Source organism: Lissotriton vulgaris, chromosome 7, assembly GCF_964263255.1.
Source record: "Lissotriton vulgaris chromosome 7, aLisVul1.2, whole genome shotgun sequence".
Taxonomy (NCBI): Eukaryota; Metazoa; Chordata; class Amphibia; order Caudata; family Salamandridae; genus Lissotriton; species Lissotriton vulgaris.
Genome location: NC_141695.1, coordinates 223,782,134 through 223,802,731, shown reverse-complemented (window position 1 = coordinate 223,802,731; position 20,598 = coordinate 223,782,134). Strand labels below are relative to the sequence as shown.

Here is a 20,598-nt window from a genome sequence, read left to right as displayed (position 1 = left end):
AAGAAAAGGGAACGTTAGGGCCTGGCAAGTGGGTGCACTTGCTAATTCGACATGGCAGTACTAGATTGCACACAGGCTCTGCAGTGGCAGGCCTGAGTTACATTTACAGGCTGCTTATGTGGGTGGCACAATCAGTGCTTCAGCCCACGAGCAGCCTTTGATTTGTAGGCCTTGGGCATTAGGGGAAATTCCTGAAAGTCTAAAAACATAGGTTTGACTTGACTTGATTAAAGTCCTGAACTGGAACACGGACAAAGGGAGACAGCAGGGATGAAACAGAAGCTGCAAGCGTGAGATAAAGAGGCAGGGAGTGACTGGTGGTGGATGAAAGAGGCATGATATGTCATCAAGACTATGCAGCCTTGGTATTCGGCCCCTTGGCCTTTGACATTGCTGGCCGCACTTCTGGATAAAGCTTGGGGCCCTGGCACTTATTCTTTTACAAATAAAGCACTGGGTCACCCATCTTCCCTACTTCCCCTGCTTCCCTGTTTAAATACATTAATCTGTGCAATAGCCAAAGAAAAGACACGTAAGTCGAAGTGTAGCAGGTCGTACTATGGGTTGAATGAGAAGATGAGCTGTGACATGCCAGACTTCTCAAATGATTTGAAAAAAACATTTTCATCTCTCCCTATAGCAAGCCTTTACCCAGAGCAAGAGACAGAAAAGCAGGATGAAAAAAAAACCTGTAGGAATGGCAGAAAGAGACAAGAAACAGAAAGTGGAAGGTAGCGGAAGGTAGCAGAAGAAAGCCAGGACGAGGTATGGTGAGAAATCAAACTAGGCAACCTTGGTATTTGGCAATCCCATAAATGAACATTTGGGGCAGAGGCCTCCTAAGAAGAAAAGTGGGGCTCTGTATATTTTAACTTATTGAATTGTGATCATTAGTTCAAGAACATTTTACAGAAATAGAATAAAACTCAAAATACATTGAAAATTACAAAACCTATTGCATGCATAACTCCTCTTACCCTGACTTGTCTTGGGTATTCTTTGCTAACCTCCACCTGTGTGTTGTAAGTTGTAATCCCCACGAGTTTGGTGTAGGAGACAGGTTTTCTATTCCTCCTCTCATTCTGGACATAGACTTTGAAATCTACTAGTCCTGTATACAAATAGCACAGTCCAGAAAACAGGTATGAGCAAGTACTCATGAAGTTGTACTTGAGACCGTCAAAGGTGGTATAATGTGGGTCCCCGGAGGCTGAGCAAGTGCTGTAGTTGATTGGGTAGCAGTTAATTATTCCATTCTTCACGCCACACTGTTCTTCCTTCCTACACTGGCTCTTCTTGCACTGTACCGTCCTGCTTAATGGGTTACAGAAGCACCGGTTCTGGCAATTGTCTAACCAGAAATGCACGTTAGGGTCATACAGGCGTCCCTCATAGACACAGCCGCATCGGCTTCTAGGGATGCACATCCCGTTGCTTAGCACAAAGCCCTCATTGCACTGGCAAGTTTCTACGCACAGTTGGTTACATGAGGCTGGAGCGGTGGTAGTCATACAGGTCTCTGGACAGGCAGATCCACATGTCTGGAATTCACTGTTTGGCGGACATTCTGGGGCTGGAATAAAAGAAGAACCAAAATATAAGTATGGACCATATGACAATAAAATACATTTCTCTGACATTCGGGTTCCAAGAGCTCTATTTCTTATCACAAAATAGCAATATCCATCCCTCCTCGACTGTTCTTCATATAAAGCTGTACTCTTTAGGTTATCATCTCTGGTGTAGGTCAGGAATAATGATTACAAAATATGGAATCGTCACAATATCGTGACCAGAATATCGAGGGACCAAATATCGAAAGGTACATATGTATACATTTTCTATACCTACCTCTACATATACGCACCTTGGTGATATATATATATATCTTCAAGGTGCATAGATGTACAGTTAAGAATAGTATATCCTTACCGCTCTCTGGGCACGTACCTTTTCGATAATTTCCCCCTTGATATCCGGGTCATGATATAGTTACCTTTTGATATTTTGACCTCAATATTCCTCATGACATTCTTCACCTCTCAAGAGGAGGCATTGAATTATAAGTGTTTTATTTTGGGGTTACCTCCTAATCCTAAATTTTGACATTGTCGTAATTTTTACTTCTAGCCTTGTACTCTTCTGTCATTCCTTTCATCTTGGGGGAGGGTCTGTGTGTGTGTGTTTTAATTTATGCATGCATGTGTGTACGTGGAGTGGATTTTAAAACAACTAAGATCTCTCCCTTCTGTTTTCACCATTGTTGGAAATTACAATCTTTTCAGCAGTATTCCCACCGCTTGTTTGCTTTCTGTAACCAAACAAATTTTTGTTGGCCACAGGACTCTACGAACCTTACTCATGCTAACCAGTGGTAAAATAATTTAGCTCTCCCCATAAACATAGTAAAATTGTCATACACCTTATTAGCATATTTAATTATAAGCCCCTAGAATACGGTACTAATTGTAAGTGGGGCCTAAACATTTAATGCCACAAGTGGGCTACAAGTGTGCCTCTTACTAAAGTAGCACTGTACAAAAAAGTCTCCAGGCCTGCCTGTGCATGCAGTTTGAATCTGCCATGTTTACCTGGCAAGATAAACATTTTGTCAGGCCTAAACATTTCTTTTTAGTGCTTATAAGTCACCAGAAAGGTGGGCCCAAAATGCTCATAGGGCAGGGCTCACGGTATTTAAAAAGTAGGTAATGAATATTTAAAGGTTTACATGTCCTGTCAGTGAATCCTACAAAGTAATTTTTCACTGTGAAAAGGCTGGCACTCCCATAGAAAACACTGGGTTACACTATAACAATTCATAGTATGTTATGTTATATATGTTATGTTATATGTTATGTTATGTTATGTTATATGTTATTTATGGGTCTTGTATAGCGCAACGGCTACTCCAAAGGAGTGTCCCGGCGCTTTGTGCTACAGACCCGAAAAACAGACTGAGAAACATAACAGCAAAAAAGTTAAAAAACAGAGAACAGGATAACAGAGCTCTAACCAGAAAATAACCAGGTCTTAAGACCCTTCCTAAAGGCAAGCAGATTGGATGTGGACCGTAAGGACAAAGGTAAAGAATTCCACAACTGAGGGGCCAGGAATCTGAAGGACCAACCTCCCAGACGTGTCCTCTTTATACGCGGCACTACAGCAAGTGCTAAGGACTCCGATCTTAAAGATCGCGTCGGCCGGTAAAAAGCCAGCCTCTTCTGTAGGTATTTTGCACCCGTGGCGTGCAGTGCTTTGTCGGGCCTTGAACATTATCCTCTTCCGAATGGGGAGCCAATGGAGGGATTGCAGCAGGTTAGAGGCACTGGCTCGACGATGCAGGCCGAAAATAGCTCGTGCTGCGGCATTCTGGGTCACCTGCATACGCTGTAAAAGGTATTCTGGGAGACCCAGATACAGAATGTTCGCGTAATCCAATCTGGATCCGATAAGGGCCTGTACAGTTATTCTCCGATGTTCCTCGGACAACAAAGGAAAAAACTTTCGAAGCATCCTGAGGATGCCGAAACAGGTCCCTGTAAGGGTTGCCACCTGGGATTTGAGCGTAAGCCCATTATCAATTTTAATTCCCAGGTTCTTTGCCCATTTAGAAGCCTGAGCTGGAGGGAACTTGTCGGCAGGCCACCAACCATGCCATTCCGGTTCCAAAGGACATCCAAAGAAAAGTATCTCAGATTTATCCGAGTTGCACTTGAGGCTGTTCAGATGGAACCAATTGAAAACAGCCCCAAGGCACTCACGGATACTTCCCCCATCGAATTCTTCGCTCTTACGGCAGGTGAAAAGGAGCTGGGTATCGCCAGCATATGAGACGATCTGGGCCCTGTAGGACTCCACCAAAGTCGCCAGAGGGGTCATGAGGATGTTAAATAAAGTAGGGCTCAATACTGAGCCCTGGGGGACTCCGACTCCCAATGGCGGCATTTCGGCAGATCCAGAAAAGGCCCAGACCGTTTGTCGGCGGTTGGCTAAGAAGGAGCGAAACCAGTTGAGCACCGTCCCCCCTAGACCAATGTCATGTAGTCTTATGAGGAGATCCTCATGGGGGAGGGTGTCAAAAGCCGCCGACAGGTCTAACATGACTAACATCACCCTGCCTCCGTCATCCAGCACCTCCTTTACAATCTCTGAAACTTCCAAGAGCGCCGTCTCGGTACTTAAGTTGGATCGAAAGCCCGATTGAGACGCATGGAGTAGCTCATTCAACTCCAGGAAGTTGGATAGCACGTTATGGACGTGCTTTTCCAGGATTTTAGTCAGTGCTGGAAGGAGCGAAATTGGTCGATAGTTGGACGGGGTTTCCGGAGCAAGGTTGGGCTTTTTGAGAAGAGGTATCACCATAGCCTGTTTCCAGGAATTAGGCAGCACTCCCTGACTCAAGGACAGGTTAAGAATAGGATTGGCTAAGGGGTTAACAACATCGGCCATTCTAGCTAAAAATTTAGCCGGGCGGGGATCACATGGTTAACCAGATTTAAGATTCCTCATCAGAACTAAAGATGAGGCAGTCGTGAGAGGCGGAAAGTCCAACAGAGCCGGACCAGAGAAAGGCTGGTGAACTATCTCGTTCGACAGGATCAAAGAATCAGCTGTCGGCCTCGGAAAAAAAGAGTCCTGAATCTGTCTAATTTTGGTCGTAAAAAAATTAGCAATAGTATCAGCCCAGGTCTCATTCGGAGCCTCCTGATCTGAGATCGAACGCGGGGTAGTAAATTCTCGTACGATCGAAAAAATTTCCTTACAGGAATTAGCTGCTTCCTCAATTTTTTTAGAAAAGTAGCACTTCTTTCCCTGTAGCACTAAAGCATGATATGCTTTCATCGTGAGTTTATAGGTCCGTTTTGCCTCAGAGTCATATTTGGCTCTCCATGCGCGTTCGGCGACTTTACATTGTCTACGGGAGTGGGCCAACTCCGCCGTAAACCAAGGGGCAGAGGTACGTTTAGTAACGGATCTAGGTGGCTGTAGAGGGGCCAGCTCATTCAATCTGGCTAACATCTAGTACTCAATATCAGCTTTAGAGCTGCTAGAAAGAATATTCAAGGTTACATCTTAATACAATTTAATATGCAGCTAAACAGTAGGTTGATTTGTATATCAATCCTTTGAAAATGACAGTTTTAGAAAGTTATAAGTGGTGGAACACACACTACTGAGTTGAGCGAGGTGTTTAAGTTGTTGCGTTGCCTTCAGAGCTTTTTAAGCATTCACGCTTAACAACGTCTCACTTTTTGTTGATCACGTGTCGACTTTGGGTACAGTGATCACACCGACAATGTCATTTTCACACCACGCCATTCACATACCTGTGTCTTTTCATACTCTAACCTATCGCACACCCGTTTGTGACCACACAGTGAAGTACAAACCACATGATGACACACCTGTGTAGCATTTTATAGAATTGCATCCCGTATTTTGTTCACTACTCTGAGTGTATTTTATTCTGTATTCATATGTTTTTTCACATATTGTGATTCGGACCACATTATTCACACGGGTGGAGGTGCAGGTAAGTGAAACCTTTGGTCTGGTTTTCTCAACATGTCATTGCTCACTTTTCTTTTGTAAAAATGTTTCCCCTTGTCGTAATTTGACAATGGCCGGGTTAGCGCTTAGCTGTGCTACACGTTTTCCCGCTTAACTTGGCCATACTTGGAAACGCCATCTTGTTTGTTACGGCGGCCATCTTAGATCATAAGCGGCCTCGTGGCCAGCATGCCCCTTAGTCCGTTGTCCGTGCCACTGACCACTCGAGTATGCCCAGCAACAGGCTATTTTTAGGAACGGTCAAGCCTGTACATGCGCAGTTCCGACTGACCAGTCACCCCTCAGGAATGTGCCGCCAAACTGACCAGCGGGGTTGTAACCCCTCCAATGAGCTGGCTGTGTTCCAAAAATGGCCATATATGTACATAACGCTCTGTAATTCTGTACCGCCTATCGTTTTATTACCTGCAAATTGTATAAAAGAACGGGTCACACCGATGTTCGGTGTGATACTTCTTGCATTACCGAAGGGTGCTGTAGGAATGTACCACCACCCCATGGGGTCTTAATAAACTTGTTCTTTGAATTTTTCAGTTTCTGTGCCAACAGTTCTTTCAATGTAAGTGGGTTATCTTCGGAGCATGTAGGCCTTGGGAACCCGATACTACAAGTTGGCGACCACGAAGGGACTCATCGGCGACTCGGATGCCCGAAGGAGAGGTCGTGACGAAGGTTTGGAAACTCGCCATGGACGCGTACGCTGCCACCGAGTGACCTGAGTCTTGGCACCCGCGGTGTTTCTTCCTTTCCTTCTGATCTGACCTTCCAGGTGGCGCCGGTCTCCGACTGAGTTCTTGATCGTCTGCGTTGCTGGATAAAGTGCTGTTTTGCTGATTCGATTAAAAGACCTTGGCAGTTGGAATCTGGACCTTTGAGACTTTGGGTAAGATTTGTGACTGGTAAGGTAGTCTGTGGACGCTTACTGAAGTTCTATGATTTTGTGATCGGTGAGGTAGTCTCCGGACGCTCGCCGAAGTTCTATGACTTGTGACTTTGATTTGAGTTAGCTAACATTTGTGAATTTGTGAACTTTGAATCTATATGTGTAGTGCACTTCACATAGGCAGGCATGTAGAGATGTTTCTCTAATTTTGTTTTTCCTTTCCTCTGAGCGGCACGTTTTGTGTGAAGTACTGTAAGTGCCATTTTATACGGTATCACGCTTTGGTGATACTTTTTGAACATGCCTGTTTTAAGCACACTCCGAGGGATGTGCTGTTTTGGGAATGGTACCACAATTCGGTTAGCGAAATCACAGCCGGCTCCCCCAGAAGGTACACCAAACCGTGAGATGTACATTAAATTCGGCCTTCCCCCTATAATGTACAGTAAACTATGGCATAAATACACTAAATCAGATCCTGAATTGCAATGGCAACTACATGGGTCGTTCGATTTACGTAAGGTTCAGTTTGTGGAGCAATGTTTGTTTCAACGAAGGTCTAGACAAAATATGTTTGATTGTGTGCGGATGTGGGAGAAAGCGGTGCGTGAGCGAATGAAACGTGAGGTTGCCTTGACGGACAAAGAGCAGCGCAAGGCTGCTCGTGATAAGGCTTTACAGCTTGAGGAAAAGGAGACTCAGGAGAAGAAAGAGAGGGAGGAACGGGAACGTAAATTGCAAACGACTGGTCAATTTCCTATTCGCCGACCACTTTATCCTGTCCTTAATAATGAGATTGATGATTTTTCGTTGCTAGATCGATCACCGCCTCCGTATGTCTCGCCTACGGCTCCAACTGCAGACTCTGATGACGAAGGACAGGATAAGCCAGGAAAAAGGGATACGTCTGGTGTCAGGTTTTCTGCGGAGAAATCCGCGAATTTGCGTAGTTGGGCTCGTAAAGTGAATACGAATTTTGTTACTCAGGCCGAGGTTGTTACTGAAAGGGGTCAATGGACAGAACAGGAATTACTGTATTTTTTGGCTACTTTGGCAGATGAAGTTGTTACTACGTACCGTAAATTTTCGGATACGTTAGAATCTAAGGCTGTGTCAGTTCATCGGGAGAATTTGGAAAAAGGTGTATTTGATCTTTCAGATGTTGATGCCTTTTACAAGCAACTGATCCAGCTGCGGGATGAGACGTCCAGATTGCGGGACGAGCGGAAAAAGAATAAGGAGTCCGGACCGGAGTCTACTGGGCAATCTAAGGAGTGTTCTCTCCGGGGTTCAGATAAGAATTTTAACGTGCATGTTATGCCTATGCGTGAAGCCGCACCTTTGTATGTTCTGCCTAAAGGGGAGGGTACAGATGATGATAAAATGTCAAAGGATGCGAAGGGATATTTTATATATAATTGGGTGTATACGCCTTGGAATAGAGCGGATGTTATGGCGTTGAAAAATTCTTTGCCTGACCTTCGTAAAAATCCGGCAGCATTTTATGAAGGGGTTGAAGGGGCTATTTCGTCTTGTGTTATGACTTTGGTTGATATAGATTTGTTTTTTGGGCTAATTCTTCCGCCTGATATGTGGAGACTAATTCGAAAAAATAATGATGAAACAATACTTGGAGGAACATGGAAAGAAATAAATGCAGCTGATTTAGAAAGGGAACCGGCATGTAAGCCATGTCAGTTGATTTTAGACCTCCCGGCGGCTATTTTGATTAAATTAAAAACGCTCGTCCCATTCAAAAAGATCGATTGGACCATGTTAGCTTTGTGCAAACAAAAGACAGATGAAACGGTCTCAGATTTCTTTACACGCTTCGAAGAGGCGTTTCATGATTACAGTGGTCAATCGTTAACAGACGATACGGGTAGGCATTTGTTTGTAGATAAGTATGTGGCTAATCTCCTACCGGAGATTGCAAAACGATTGAAATCAAGTGAAAGTTCCTGGGCCACGGCGACCCCTGCTTCTTTGCTAACTATGGCTCAGTATTATGAGCGACAGGAATTGGAGGCTAAGGAAAGTGTTGATAAGAAAGCGAAGGAATTGAAAACAAAGGTGATGTTGGCGCAGGTTCGGGGAACGCAATCTAGAGGGTACGATAGAGGCAGACGAGGAGGGGGTAATGCGTCGTATGGGCGTACGGATATAGCGGAGGATCAATGTGCCTATTGTAAGGAGTTTGGGCATTGGGCTGATGATTGCCCGGTACTTCGTGAGCAACGTAGTCAGCGTGGTCGTGGAGGGGGACGGTCGAGGGGAAGTTATTCGGGGGTGAGAGGTAGTGGAGGTGATCGTGGCAGGTTTGAGGAGAGGGGCCGTGGCCAGGATGAGCGTAGCACCTTTGATAGACGGAATCAGTACCAGATATCGGAAGGCGAGAATGTGGAGCATCAGGATTATGTACATGCATAGGATTGCGTAGGATGGGGTAAGGAATCAGTTGAAGTGCCAGTAGATCAGAGTGGTCCATACGTATCAGCGGGCATCTTGGGTTCTACTGATCAGTTTCTAGTTGACACAGGGGCTACTCGTAGCGCTTTGTCTAAAAACTTGGTTCCGAGGGCTCCCCTGTCTGGCGATATGATTACATGTATTGGGTTTGATGGCACACCCACTCCCAGCCCATTAACGAAGCCTCTTGCACTTTGCCTCGATACATTTTTCAGTTTTGGTCAATTTTTGCTATCTCCCGATACACCAGATAACATCTTGGGCATTGACCTGCTTAAATACTTCCGAGCGACTATACGCTGCGCTCCCGAGGGAGTGCGGGTTATCCTGAATGACAATTATCCTGAATTAGATAGGTTTTGCACTATACTAGACATTCCAGCTTTGGCATCTCTCCCGCACTCGTTATGGGCGACCTCAGACACGGATGTGGGAGAGATGCGTATTCCGCCTATTCGAATTACTGTAAAGGAGGGAGCCTCTCTGCCACGTGTGCCACAGTATAAGATTTCCAGGGAAGGCGAAATTGCCCTGACCCACATTGTCCAAGATTTGATCACTGCAGGAGTGGTGGAGGAGGTTCCTTACAATGTTTGCAACAGCCCTATTCTTCCGATCCTTAAGAGAGATACTGACGACAAAATCTATCGGTTTATCATTGATTTGAGAGAAATTAACAAAATTGTCATTCCCCAATACCCGGTGGTGTCCGACATCACGACTTTGCTTACACTGGTGCCACCAACGGCAACGACTTTTAGTGTTATTGATTTGAAAAATGCATTCTTTTCTATCCCTGTCCATCCTGATAGCAGATATTTGTTTGGCTTTACGTTAAATAATAAATCGTATAGATTTTGTCGTGTTCCTCAAGGTTACACTGAGAGCCCTAGTATTTACAGTCAGGCTCTGAAAAGACAGCTTGATTCCTTTGAGTTGCAGTCTGGGGTTGTCCTTATCCAGTACGTGGATGACCTTTTGCTTGCTGCAGACTCTTATGCACAATGTGAGGAGAGTACGATTGCTTTGCTTTCCTTTTTGGCACATAACAATCACAAGGTTTCTAAGAAAAAGCTTCAATACTGTAGACCCAAGGTGACCTACCTCGGTCATCTTTTGTCTAAGGAGGGGCGTGCATTAACATCAGATCGAATTCAGGCGATTTTAGACACACCAGTCCCCCGCACGCAGAGAGATGTACGTGCCTTCATAGGTTTAACGTCTTTTTGTAGACAGTGGATCATGGGGTTTTCGCACATTATAAAACCTTTGTTAGTGTTATTGTCCAAATCTACACCAATGCCCCTTGAATGGACAAATGAATGCCAAAACGCTTTTGAACAATTGAGACAAGCCCTTTGTTCTGCACCCGTGTTAGGTACACCAGATTATACAAAGATTTTCACGTTGTACGTGCACGAGAAAGATGGGTGCGCGTTATCAGTGTTAGTGCAAACACACGGGGACAAACAAAGGCCATGTGCATACTTCTCTGCGGTTCTTGACCCTGTAGCACGAGGGTTACCTGGGTGTTTTCGAGCAGTTGCAGCAACAGCGATAGCTATACGACAGAGTGAGGGAATAGTGTTATCGCACAAACTGTTGGTGTTAGTTCCCCATGCAGTAGATGCCCTGTTAAATCAAACAAAGACCCAATATCTTACGAGCGCACGTTTGACAGGATATGAGCTCACACTCCTGGCGCCACATATCACACTGAAAAGATGTGCTACCCTGAACCTTGCCACTTTATTGCCCTATCCGGTTGAGGAGGGTCAGGAAGAAAAACATCATGACTGTGTTTTCCTGACTGAGGAACAGACAAAGGGTCGTGTTGACTTACAGGATATGCCACTTCCAGATGTGGATGGGGAACTGTGGGTTGATGGATCGTGTGTGAGGCTGCCAGATGGTATGACTTCCGCAGCCTATGCGATCACGACACTTAAGATAGTGGTAGAAACAGCTAGAATACCACAGAAATCGGCTCAAGCAGCAGAGCTGATAGCCTTGACAAGAGCCTGCGAATTGAGTGCTGGCCTATGTGTGAACATGTACACAGACAGCCGGTATGCCTTTGGAGTAGCCCATGACTTCGGACTACTCTGGAGAGAACGTGGGTTTTTTACTTCTCATGGAGTACACATTATGCACGGAGAACTAGTGCGTGATCTCCTAAACGCGTTGCTTTGTCCAAAGAAAGTAGCGATAATCAAATGTAGTGCCCATAAAAAGATCACCGATAAAGTGGGTCAGGGAAATGCTTTTGCGGATAGCATAGCGAGACAAACGGCTATGTCCCGAACTGACTCCCCCATGTACGTAACACAATTACAGGCTGAGCGATGGTATGATGCTAGAGCAGAGATACTAGATATTCAGAAATCAGCTACTGAATCAGAACTTGCGGCATGGGCAGCAGAAGGGGTGCTAGATGATGAAGGTTGTTGGAGAAGTAAGGACATGGAGAGATGGAAATTGCCTGCAGCTTACTTGCAAGCGATGGTCCAGATGACACATGGGCTGGCGCACGTGGGGGCTCTTACAATAACTCGATTGTTAACACGAGTTTGGGAGCATCCCGAGATTGCCAATACTGCTAAGAGAGTAGTGCAGACCTGCCTGATATGTTTGCAGCACAATCCTGCAAAGGGGACCCATACTCCGAAAGGAGGGTTCGTTCCACCCTCTGCACCATTCTAGGTACTCCAAATGGATTATATCCAGCTTGAGCGTTGCAACAATCTGAAGTATGTTTTAGTGGTGGTATGTGCTTTTAGTAAATGGGTTGAGGCTTTCCCCACGAAAGACAATACCGCTTTGACAACAGCTAAGGTGTTGCTTAAGGAGTACTTCCCTCGATTTGGAGTTTGCAAATTTTTGTGGAGCGATAATGGGCCTCATTTTGTCGGGAAAATTGTGGAGTATGTGCTGAAAGGCCTGGGGATTCAGCAGAAGTTTCATGCTGTGTTCCACCCTCAGTCGGCAGGTCTTGTTGAGCAGTATAATGCCACGTTGAAACTAAAACTGGCTAAGATTGTGGCGTCTACGACATTGAAGTGGCCGGATGCCTTACCGCTAGCATTGCTCTCTCTCAGATCAGTGCCCCACTCTCGAACAGGCCTCACACCATATGAAGTGGTGTTTGGAAGGCCTATGAATATTTGGGGAGTGCCTAAGCCGCGATTGATACATGATGTGCCTTGTATAATGATGAACGATTATTTGGCACGATTAACAAATGATTTCCTTTCTATTCATCAACAGGTTCGAGAAGCGCTCCCTGACAACTCTACTGGAGAGGGCCACAATCTTCACCCTGGCGACTTTGTCATGATAAAGTCGTTTGAGAGGGCGAACAGCTTGGAACCGAGGTGGCGTGGCCCCGAGCAGGTCCTCCTAGCAACTCGAACAGCTGTACGAGTGACCAACAGAAAGCGGTGGGTGCACTCAACCCACTGCCGTCGTGTTTCTCCTGATCTAGTGAATCCTGCTGTGTTGACTGACTACAAGGAGATTTTGGAGAAAGAAAAGAGCCCAGCTGTGACATCGGCCGAAGTTGAGGGAGCCTTCCCGGACCATACTGTTTCTGGACGAGAGCGCTATAATCTGCGGCCACGATAACAAGATTTTTTTGGTTTTCGAGACTGGTTGGTTACCGCTCTGGGGTTTGTGAAACGGAAGCCGGGAATCTCAAGGGGGGGGGATCAGTTCTGCCAAGAGTAGCGACACCCGTCTTGACCCCGGAGAAGAAAACAACGGCTACCTCGGAGCTCAGCACCGTATTTTTCCTTTTTAGGTGTAAATACACACACATGTAAATTTGAGACTTTGTGAACTTTTCGAACTATTTAAGATTTTGAGAACTCATTGAACTATGGCGTCTTCTGCATCACGAGACAAAAGAATACTTGGTGCCATCCTTTTCGTCTTGACAATTGTGGTAATAGCAGTGATAGCTTGGGTAGTTGAACTTGTGGTGCCTGCACGTGAACATTTGCTGCCGACTACCCCGGCTCCATCTGAACATTTTCACTTTACCTTGCCTTACCATGAAGAACGGCACCGACAGACTTATCTGAACAATAACTTTATTCAGATCCTGCATCATACGCATAACATGCCAAATACGTCTAATTGTTGGGTGTGTGGGATGTTGCCTGGGCACCAGAAGAAAGGGGGCACTCCACTCATTCCACTCCCGTTCTCACATAATGGATCCTGCAATGCCTGGTACACTCTTCTCTTCACTTTGAGATGGCCAACAAAAGGGGGGGTGCTTTTCCGTTTGAATAAAATTTGCTACCATGACCGGGATGGGTATCCACGAGCTGAGGGTACCCGATTCGAATGGGAGGAGTAACGCCCCGATAATGCGTCTGCCCCACGTGTTTACAGCAACCAACGGAACATCAACGTATCCAGTTCACATGGTATTAATGTTATTGCTACTAAAGCTGATTTGTGTATACGCAATAAAGGTACAATTCCGGTTGGGAAAAGTGAATGCAACACTACACTTACGTTTGACAGCCCAAATGGCATATCGTTTGTAGCATCTCGCAATACTTATTTTATTTGTGGAACGAAGGGTTATCATCAGCTCCCGTTGGGATGGTTAGGCACTTGTTACGTATCTTTTGTATTGCCCCCTGTATTAATTGCCCCACCAATGTATCATAATGACTATGTACTTTATCACGACTTCGTGTTGAATCGTGTTAAACGTGCTGTTGTTCTGGACGACATCGACCAGACTGACACTGCTTTGCAACAATATGTGGACTTCAATTTGGGATTGTTTTCCTTTGTGGGGGCTGCTTTGAATAGTCGGAAAATACGACGATTGACTCGTGTTGTTGAGGCTGTGGCCAATGATACTGCTATTGCACTAGGGAATATTACTGAAGAACTCCAGATTTCTAGGATTGTTACGCTCCAGAATAGAATGGTTCTAGATGTGGTTCTAGCTGACCGTGGGGGGGCATGTAGAATCATCGGAAGTAGCTGCTGCGTATATGTGCCTGATAACTCCCCATCTGTTTATGATGCTATTTCGAAATTGCATAAGATTGACGCTTAAATACACCCGGACAATGGAACTTGGACTCTTTCAGGATGGTTCTGGGCAATGCTTACCACTTGGGGTTGGAAACTGCTAACGATTCTATGCATTATTGTCGGGATATTGTTTTTTGTATGTTTATGTATACAATGTGGCCCAGCTTTATGTTCCATGTGCTTATCGGCTTGCATACCATCAAGACGAGCTCTTGCTCACAACAAAATGATGCTTCATAAAGAAGTAGCTCAAATAATGCTAATTGATATTGAAGATGAACACCCTGATTATGTTTACTATGAGGTAGCTTCAGCTAAACGCTAAAAGGGTCGTCTGTCGTAATTTGACAATGGCCGGGTTAGCGCTTAGCTGTGCTACACGTTTTCCCGCTTAACTTGGCCATACTTGGAAACGCCATCTTGTTTGTTACGGCGGCCATCTTAGATCATGAGCGGCCTCGTGGCCAGCATGCCCCTTAGTCCGTTGTCATTGCCACTGACCACTCGAGTATGCCCAGCAACAGGCTATTTTTAGGAACGGTCAAGCCTGTACATGCGCAGTTCCGACTGACCAGTCACCCCTCAGGAATGTGCCGCCAAACTGACCAGCGGGGTTGTAACCCCTCCAATGAGCTGGCTGTGTTCCAAAAATGACCATATATGTACATAACGCTCTGTAATTCTGTACCGCCTATCGTTTTATTACCTGCAAATTGTATAAAAGAACGGGTCACACCGATGTTCGGTGTGATACTTCTTGCATTACCGAAGGGTGCTGTAGGAATGTACCACCACCCCATGGGGTCTTAATAAACTTGTTCTTTGAATTTTTCAGTTTCCGTGCCAACAGTTCTTTCAATGTAAGTGGGTTATCTTCGGAGCATGTAGGCCTTGGGAACCCGATACTACACCCTGATGAAGGGGAGACAGTGCCTGAATTGCATCAGGAGTTATGATTGAAATTTGTGACAGTTGTATTCAAGCTGATATTATCAGCCTTCAATATGAATGAATTAATATTGAACCATTAATAAATCTTCATAAGCTCAGCTTCAGTTTTTGAGTTCACTATTTTCGCATAAACTGCTAACAGACTCCATACATTCCTCCAACACCGATTCCACGCAATGCTCAGGGGGATGTCCCCTAATCAGGATTCACTACTTTTGTACTTTTAGAAAGTTGTAATTTTCCTGCCTAAGGCAAATGTGCCTTTTGCCCAGTGTCACCTCAGTGTTAAATGGCTCCCCTATGGTGAGATATGGATATGGATTGCTGCCAGACAGTGGACAAAAGGCTTGGATGTGGAGAAGAGTTAAAGTCAAATGATGCCTACCCTGTTCCTGGAAGATGAAGCCCACATCTAGGCCTGCTTCCCTTTGCCTTCCTAGTCATCTTGACTTCCAAACCAGTTGGAGATGGGATATGTTCCAGGGTCCGCAGTCAAAATATCGATTTTTTTATATCGACCTACACGAATATCGATTTTTTAATACCATAGGGACAGAATATCAATGTCAAGAATATCGGTGATTAGAATATCGGGTCTGATTCACAGAATGAACTCAATCCTAAACTTACTACTATTTTGGTATTCACAGAATGCAGTTACTACCTTTGGCATTCACAGAATGAACGTAATACTTTTGGTATTCACAGAGGTTGGGATTTTGTCTTAAGTTTGTCTTACGACAAACGTAAGACAGACTTAAGACAGACTTAAGACAGTCTTAAGACAAACTTAAGACAGACTTAAGACAGACTTAAGACAAAATCCTAACTTAAGTCTGTCTTAAGTTTGTCTTAAGTCTATCTTAAGTTTGTCTTAAGACAAACTTAGGACAAAATCCTAACTTCTGTGAATACCAAAAGTAGTAAGTTCATTCTGTGAATACCAAAAGTAGTAAGTGCATTCTGTGAATACCAAAATAGTAGTAAGTTTAGGATTGAGTCTTAAGTTCATTCTGTGGATCGGGCCCATCGACTTTAAAGTAAGTAATAGTGTTTTTGTTATATCAAAGTAAGTAATATAGAAGTAAGTAATATCGTTAGCAAAAATATAGTTGTTATAATATTGATATTTATATTAGTGTTATGCATTTTAGTGTGTATTTTACATGTATGTTTAACATTTTTCGTAATGTATTTTATTATTAATTTTTTTCAAATATATGTATTCAATATTTAGAAATTAGTAATTTTTTTTAATATAAATTTTGCGTTTTAGTATCAGAGCGGGTTATGGGTTTATGGGGGAATAGGGTGGGAAGTAATTTAATTATAATTAATATGTGTTATTTATTGTTATTGATTTTTATGTGTGTGGGTTGTGGGTTTAGAGGGGAAAAGGGTGGGAAGTAATTTAATTATAATTAACTAATTAATATGTTTTAATTTATTGTTATAGATTATTAATGTACCGTTATTAATTATTAATTTTTATTTATGTATTACCGTTTCATGATATTAATTATGATAAAATTTTAGTTTTATTGTTATTGTTAATTGATATATTGTAAATGTATTATGTATTGTAATACTTTTTTTGAATTTAATAATTGATAATTACATTAATTGTGTTATTTTTTATGTGTAGCGGGCGGTGTGTTTTATGGGGGAATAGGGTGGGAAGTAATTTAATGATACTTAAGTAAATATTAATTTTATTTTATTTGCCTTTATCATAAAAATTGTTGTTAAATAATTATTAATATGTTATTCATTTTAAAAAAATTATTTAATTAATAAGTATGTTAAGGTAACCCCTATGCTATCCTACATTTTCCACACTGCTACACTCACTGGAGTGGATATAGTAATTTGAACCCCCTACGCTAGCCAACACTTTCCCTACTGTTGCACTCACTGGAGTCGGAATAGTAATTTTTATCCCTACGCTATCTAACACTTTCCCTACTGTTGCACTCCCTGGAGTGGGAATAGTAATTTTAACCCTTACGCTATCCCACACTTTCCCTACTGTTGCACTCACTGTAGTGGGAATAGTATTTTTAACCTCTACGCTATGCAACACTTTCCCTACTGTTGCACTCACTGGAGTGGGAATAGTAATTTTTACCCCCACGACATCCAATACTTTCCCTACTGTTGCACTCACTGTAGTGGGAACATTCATTTTTACCCCTATGCTACCACTTTCCCTCATGTTGCATTTTTTGTAGTTGGAATAGTAATTTTAATCCCTCCGCTATCTAATATTTTTTTGTATTATTTTAGTTAATGTTGTATATAATTAATTTTAAAAATATTAAAAATAAATTTCTACTTTTTTAATTTGTTATATATATTTATTTAATTTGTATTTATATTATTGTTTTATGTGTATAGATGTATTTAGAATTCATAAGATATTTTAAACAATTCATATGTTGTTAAAATAATTATTAAAAAATATTAATAGGTAAGCATGTATATTATATATTATATGTATATGTTTAATTTCTTTTTACTTAATATATATATATATATATATTACTTATCATTTTTTAACATTTTGAAATATTGTTAACTGTGTTTATTTTAATTGTATGTATTATTTACTATATTTTACATACTTTTTTTACTTAAATGAAAAACAATATTTTTAACAACCATATTTTTGACAACGATATTTTTGGGGGGATATTTTTGTACTTACCATGATGTAGATATGATGTTGATATTCTTGACTTCCATATTCTTGCTTCGATATTATTGTAGGTCAATATTCTGACCTTCGATATTCTGTCAGTGATTCATGATCCAGCACTAGCTTGGTGTGACTATCAGGTTGGGTTTGCCCATTATCCTAGCCACACCTCTGGGTGGGTAGTAAGTGCCCTGGCCAAGGAAAGAAGGGTTATTCCATGATGGATTTAGCGGAGAGGTGTGGTGCAGGAGCCAGTTGAGATCGGAGCACAGGGTTCAGGGTTCGATCCCCGGCGGCAGCTCAGCTCAGCACCATTGTGACTCTGGGCAATAGCTCACTTAATTTCCACGATGGCCCCCAGCGCCTTGAGACCCGTAAGGGTGAGTAGTGTGTGCTTTCCAAATACAGAGGGTTACTGTGGGATAGTTTACAATAAAACACACAAGATGAAGATGAGCTGCTAATGTGAGTAGGGTCACCCCTTGGAACTTGTGCCCTAATGATTAGGTAGTGGCATTGAGTTTCTCCGAATCACAGGCTGGCAGTGGTCATAAAAGTGGCAGTAAATATTCTGATTTTAAACATAAGATAATTTTGAATGACAATGCATTCTCTGTTAGACATAAGGTTAGGAAGGCTCCTTTAGCCTACAGGAGCAAACTTAGAGAAATTTTGGAGGACCTTATTTTTAAAAAAATGATTGAGCCCATTGAATCTTCCCCGTGGGTATCTCCGATTGTTTTGTCACTTAAGAGTTCTGGAGATCTCCGCTTATGTGTTGATCTTCGCAGTCTAAATCAAGAAATCTGGGTTGACAAACATCCCCTACCCAATATCCACAAATTAATTTCTTCTCTATCTAGTGCTACTGTTTTCTCCACAATTGATTTGGCCAGCGCATACCACCAAGTGGAATTGCATGAAGATTCCAAAAAATTAACTGCATTCGTTACCCCGGAAGGCATGTTCCAATATTTGAGGATGCCTTTCGGACTGGCTAGTGCTGCCTCCGTTTTTCAACGGTTGATGAAAGAGTTGTTAAAAAATTGTAAAGGTGCGATAGCGTTTCAAGATAATATCCTACTTTTTGGTAAGGATTTTGAAGAGCATGATTGCAATCTTCGTTCTGTGTTAAGCAATGTGCAAGCGAAAGGTCTCACTTTGAGGTTTTCCAAATGTAAATTTAGACAATCTAAAGTTGAGTATTTGGGCGATTAAATTTCTAGTGATGGTATCAAACCCCAAATCAACCATGTTAAAAGCATTACCTCAGCTCCTGTTCCTACTTCCAAAGAACAGTAGTTATCCTTTCTCGATCTAACTGAATTCTATGGGAAATTTGTACAAAACTATTCCACAATTGTTTATCCTTTGCGATCTTTACTTAAGAAACAGGCAAAATTTGTATGGTGTAACGACCAACAAGTTTCTTTTGACATTCTCAAGAGTAAAATTGTTGAGGCTCCTTTTCTAAAACCATTTTCTGGTAATAAAGAGTGTATTGTGTGTGTGGATGCTAGTAATGTTGGTCTAGGTGCAGTTTTGATGCAAAAAGATACATTTGGAGAATATGTTGTCTCGTATGCTTCTAGGACTCTGCGTGGTGCTGAGTTTAATTACTCTACAATAGAAAAGGAGCTACTTGCTTGTACTTGGGCGGTCCAGCATTTCTGCCAATTTCTTTGGGGTACTAAATTTTCTTTGAGGACAGATCATAAACCCCTTGTCAGTATGTTATCAGCGGGAGGGGGTAGGATTCTTACTGCTCGCTTAACGAGACTTGCTGCAAAGTTGCAAGAGTATCTTTGTGAAGTTGTTTATGTTCCAGGACGTCTAAATGTTCATGCAGATTTCATGTCACGATTTCCTGTTTGTGATAGCTCTAATGTTGTGCACCCCGAGGAATGTGATGTTGCTTTTACTCTTTGTGACGTTAACATTATATCTGGTAATGATCATTCCAACTTGATTTCTGAAGCTTTATGGGCACAAGCTATGCAACTAGAAGATGTCTTGTTGAAGGTGAGAGCCTTTTTAAGGGATGGTTGGCCTGAAGAGAGGAAGTTGTGTGGCGATTTGGCCTCCTTCTTTAAAGTTAGGGATGAATTGATGGAAAATCTTGGCATGGTTTTTAGATCTGATAAAATTGTTCCTCCCAGGGATATCAGAGAGTCTATTTGCAATCTTGCTCACGAAGGGCATATGGGGATGTCCACAACGAAGAGAAGGATTAGGGAATTTTACTGGTGGCCTAGTATGGATGCTATGATTGACAGATGGGTCAGGAACTGTACTCCTTTTTCTTTGAGCGATAAAACTGTTAAGCCCATTTTTGCTGGTGGCATTACCCCCATTGAGTTTGCCCAGAGCCCTTGGCGTAAGTTAGGTATTGACATTATTGGTCCTTTTAATTATCAGTCTGGAAAAGATATGTTTGCTGTTGTTTTGGTCGACTACTTTTCTAAGTGGCCTGAATTGAAAATTGTTGAGAAGGTCAATTCTGATGTCATTATCGAATTTTTGAATGAAGTTTTCTGCAGAGAAGGTTTGCCTGAAGAAATTATCTCCGATAATGGTCCTCAGTTTGTCAGTGTTGTTTTTACATCTTTTCTTTCCAGCTGTGGTATTACTCACAAGAGAGTTCCCAATTATTTTCCACAAGCAAACGGTCAAGTTGAACGTTTTAACAGAGTCATTAGGAGTCTTGTCAGTTAGCTTTACGCAGTGGTTTGAAATGGAGAGAAGCTTTGCAAGCTACCCTTTTCACTTACCGTATGTCCCCTAATTCTGTGACTTGGTTATCTCCTTTTGAGATGTTGCGTTGTAGGAAACCTGGCTCCAAGCTCATGCCCTGGTGGTTGAAGCCAAAGGATAGTGATTATTTAGACTTGGATCTTAAAGGTGTTAGGGATCGTGTTAGCAAATACCAAGCGAAAGTTTCACAGAATTTTCCCCAGAAAACCAA

At 42.7% G+C, this 20,598-nt stretch overlaps 1 protein-coding gene across 1 annotated transcript in view; it reads right to left on the bottom strand.

Moving 5' to 3' along the window:
• The window catches only part of LOC147701260 (IgGFc-binding protein-like), a 464,605-nt gene that overhangs the window by 383,892 nt on the left and 60,115 nt on the right, over positions 1 to 20,598 (bottom strand). The window contains exon 4 of the mRNA XM_086929326.1: positions 978 to 1,573. Coding sequence (XP_086785452.1) covers positions 978 to 1,573 — 596 coding nt within the window. The remainder of the gene's footprint in view (positions 1 to 977; positions 1,574 to 20,598) is intronic.